The sequence below is a fragment of the Liolophura sinensis genome, chromosome 7 (assembly GCF_032854445.1).
Source record: "Liolophura sinensis isolate JHLJ2023 chromosome 7, CUHK_Ljap_v2, whole genome shotgun sequence".
Classification (NCBI taxonomy): domain Eukaryota; kingdom Metazoa; phylum Mollusca; class Polyplacophora; order Chitonida; family Chitonidae; genus Liolophura; species Liolophura sinensis.
The window spans coordinates 447500-451842 of record NC_088301.1 but is presented as its reverse complement, the minus strand read 5'-3'; the positions used below and the strand labels follow the sequence as shown (position 1 = coordinate 451842).

The window sequence follows — 4343 nt, the reverse complement described above, 5'->3', positions numbered from 1 at the left end:
GAATCGTCAACATTGATCTCCTAACGCGCTGACGTCACAATATGTCATCTCTGCCGATCGAACTTGCTTACAGTGGCGTTTATCCGACAATGCAAGTGTTTTGCATACTTTCTGTTACAAACATCAATTATTTATTTATTTTATGCCAATACCTTAAACGGTATATCATAGAAAACTCCAAATTTAAAGTCACCTACTTTCATTTTACCGGCAGAGGTCTTCTTGTCTGTGTAACTAGATTAGTTTTGTCACGTGGTAAACCGACGATAGTCTTGGCTCATTCTCCACATTTCGGTATTATGTTAGATATTGTTGAACTCGATAGACAGCAACGAAAACATAGCTTTGTTGGAGATTTTCACAGAATTGAAGCTGCACTTCCGACTTTTCTGTCGGGCTGATAGATTCTGTCAACAGATGAATTTGTCTCGAAAAAAGTTTATTTTTGAGATTTAATTGTTGGTATTTGGAAACTATGTAAGAAGTGAAGGATTACTGTTAAAAGAACAACCGGCAAAAACCTTGTAAAGGGCGATGGAAGGCGTAGGTGCCCGTGTGGCGCGAGGTCCAGACTGGAAATGGGGGAAGCAGGATGGTGGTGATGGACATGTTGGAACAGTCAGAAATTTCGAATCGCCTGAAGAAGTTGTTGTGGTCTGGGACAATGGAACAGCGGCCAACTATCGATGTGCTGGGGCGTATGATCTTAGGATTCTGGACAGTGCTCCAACAGGTAGCTATGGTGTAACATATAAATTCGCATTCAGATGTTGTTACATCAAAACACGTACATCTAACTCGAAGTTGGGAGGCCCGGGATCAAACCCGAGTCTGCACCAAACAAGGGCACTTGTTGCTGCCTCGCTTTGCGCTCAACACTGAGAGGTTAGAGCAAGAAAATGGAACTGGTTGGCCCGGTGTTAGTATAATGTGACTGGGATGGGATGTCGTGTCTGATGTCTTTGGCGTGATACTTCATTGGCAACAGGGACTCACCCTGCCACTAGGGCTGTGATTACACATACTAACGCAGCCCTGTCTTGTTCCATAAGCTTACCTTAAACACCTCTGTACTTCCATTGCTGGCTTTAATATACTGCTGGACACCAAATAAGTTGTCTGTCCGTAGTCATAGTCATCTCAGCTATCAGCTCCAGGTAGGTGTGCCCATGTGTAATCACTAATAAATTTATGCAAGCATGAAACTAGTGGAAACTGGATAAATTCTAACTCCAACTGCCATGTTTGAATGTATACTCCTCACAGTGAAACAAATTATGTATACAATTATCAATGCCACTGTACAGACCTTTCACTCTAAGGTCAACCGGTGCTGCGTTTCCATGCCTTGCTGACCCATATTTTGAAAACATGGCACACGCAGCGACATACTCAGTATGACCCTATTTTCGACTTCGGCTGAGATTTATAAGAGAATGATGATGGAAAAGCAAGTAGCGATTGTGGCAAAATGTGTGTAAATATTTAGCTTATCAGCATTGCCATGCGTTGTGTGTATTCAGGAGGAATCTAATGTGCATGCATCAGAATTGAACGATGAGCTAGATCTTTGTAAGCATTATACCGGAATCGAGTCCACATAGCTCTCCCTTAAACCAAGGTTTCGGGCTGCATTGTCATGTGACTGGAAAATTATTAAGTACAAAGTAAAACCCCCAGCATACTTGCGTAAACCGCCATAGTTGTTGTCACTATAACAAGGGTTCTGAAATTTCCGGTTCACTCTAATTTTTCATGCCCCATCCATGAAGACCTACTTTATTTTAACCAATACGCGAGAAGTAGTGACAGTGTCCAGAGACTTGACTGCATCTGTACATGGCAATAGGGAGATGGACAGGATCTCAGTAGCGATAGCAGTTAAGATCACGTTGGCTGCTTGCCTTTCAGTTGTTAGGAATTGGGAAGTGTGACTTCAAACCCTACTTTGAAGTGGATGCTGTACATCTATAATGACTAACTAAATTGGACTGCTCTGCCCAGCTGAAGGTACCAGTCGTAACTTGCCGCTCAAGTAGTTCTGTTGTCCTAAAGTTGCCCCTTGTAGCGTAATTGACAGTCTTCCTTTTTATAGACATTTTCAAGTCGATCCATCATGTATCATTCTGACAACATATCGGGAAGTTACATCATGAGCAACATGGATGCGGTGAGGGTCAGTGAAATGGCCACAGCAAGAATGACGACTAATGTGGCCAGACTGTTGGATTACTGAACTGCATGTATTTGAGCCGCATCTTATGGCTGTACTACTGGCTTGGCTGAGCCAGTATGTTTAGCAGTGTCTGCAAACCACATTTAACTTGAGCAACTGTTCATTGAGGATACTGACTGGCTTGGCCGCCCTATTTGTGCTGATTTGCAGCGGAAGAGCCAACATAGCATTCTATAACATCCCCAGTCCACTAGAGCATGCCGTAGATGTACACTACCTACTTTTAACAGAATTCATTGCCCCCCCTCCCCCCGCCCTTCAAGATGGACAATAACAGACTAAAAGCCTCTCAGAGCTAGCATAAATGAATAGAGCTGTTTGTAAAAATTTTGAAATTTATTTTTACATGTACATGATGAGGAGTTTCAAACTTTGTCCTTAAATCCATCTCCTCATTTTTATCCAACCTATTGTTCAGTGTACATGTAACTTTAACTTCCGCTGTCAAGGGCTGTGTTATTTAATTGCTCTTTTCAAAATCCAGCAGTCGTGGTACTTGCCCTGGTACATAAGACTTTTAATTCTGCCACTAAACTGTCTACATAATTCATTCGGTAAGTGACCTTAACTTCAGATAAACTGAGTTTGGATGCGACATGTTACTTTAAAAGAAAAAAAAAGGTTATGAGAACTATGGTGAAGAACTTTGAGAGTTTACGACACTGGCACTGGGAAGAGTATGCGTGAAAACATACAGTCATGAAGCCTTAAGCTTTTCAGTTTGTTAGCTGAGCAAGTGACACAATGTCACAAAATTGCAATAATCATTCCACAAATTTAGTGGGGTTATTGCACTTGCATTCAAGGAAGTGGCTTTCCATATCTCTCATCACTGCATTATATAAAGCTTCAAGGAGAATCACCCCTGCTGGCACTTCACTTGCGCAACTACTCTACCCTTGCAACTACCCCACCCTCCACCATCTGTGCAAGCTACCCCAACCCCACCACTTGCATTGCAGGCTACCCCACCCCGACCTCTTGCATTGTATGCTACCCTACCCCTACCACTTGCATTGCAGGCTACCCCACCCCCACCACTTGTATCATATGCTACCCCACCCCCACCACTTGCATTGCAGGCTACCCCACCCTCACCACTTGCATTGCAGGCCACCCCCACCACTTGCATTGCAGGCTACCCCACCCCCACCACTTGCATTGTAGGCTACCCCACCCCCCACCACTTGCATCATATGCTACCCCACCCCCACCACTTGCATTGTATGCTACCCAACCCCCACCACTTGCATTGCAGGCTACCCCACCCCCACCACTTGCATTGCAGGCTACCCCACCCCCACCACTTGCATTGTATGCTACCCCACCCCCACCACTTGTATTGCAGGCTACCCAACCCCACCACTTTCATTGCAGGCTACCCCGCCCCCACCACTTGCATCATATGCTACCCCCACCCCTATTACTTGCATTGCATGATACCCCACCCCCCACCACTTGCATTGCAGGCTACCCAACCCCAACCACTTGCATTGCAGGTTACCCCACCCCAACCACTTGCATTGCAGGCTACCCCACCCCAACCACTTCCATTGCAGGCTACCCCACCCCCACCACTTCCATTGCAGGCTACCCACCCCCACCACTTGGATTATATGCTACCCCACCCCCACCACTTGCATTGCAGGCTACCCCACCCCCACCACTTGCATTGTATGCTACCCCACCCCCACCACTTGTATTGCAGGCTACCCCAACCCCACCACTTGCATTGCAGGCTACCCCGCCCCCACCACTTGCATCATATGCTACCCCACCCCTATTACTTGCATTGCATGATACCCCACCCCCACCACTTGCATTGCAGGCTACCCAACCCCAACCACGTGCATTGCAGGTTACCCCACCCCAACCACTTGCATTGCAGGCTACCCCACCCCAACCACTTGCATTGCAGGCTACCCCACCCCCACCACTTCCATTGCAGGCTACCCCACCCCAACAACTTGCATTGCAGGCTACCCCACCCCAACCACTTGCATTGCAGGCTACCCCACCCCTACCACTTGCATCGCAGGCTACCCCACTCCAACAACTTATGCCATGCTGTGCAGAAATACGAAGTTCTGATTCTCACCACTGTTGA

The 4343-nt window shown here is 46.4% G+C and overlaps 1 protein-coding gene across 1 annotated transcript; it reads left to right on the top strand.

Annotated features, from left to right (window-relative positions):
* The first annotated feature begins 534 nt into the window (after nucleotides 1-534).
* LOC135469715 (uncharacterized) lies at nucleotides 535-4343 on the top strand. The gene is made up of 2 exons (XM_064748277.1): nucleotides 535-733; nucleotides 3736-4343. Exons 1-2 carry the CDS (start codon nucleotides 535-537, stop codon nucleotides 4341-4343), a joined length of 807 nt encoding a protein of 268 aa, XP_064604347.1.

Coding starts and splice junctions, on each gene's coding strand:
- LOC135469715 (XM_064748277.1), top strand. CDS start 535: ATGGAAGGCGTAGGTGCCCGTGTGGCGCGAGGTCCAGACTGGAAATGG. Junction 734..3,735: donor TCTGGACAGTGCTCCAACAG/GTAGCTATGGTG, acceptor CTTGCATTGCAG/GTTACCCCACCCCAACCACT.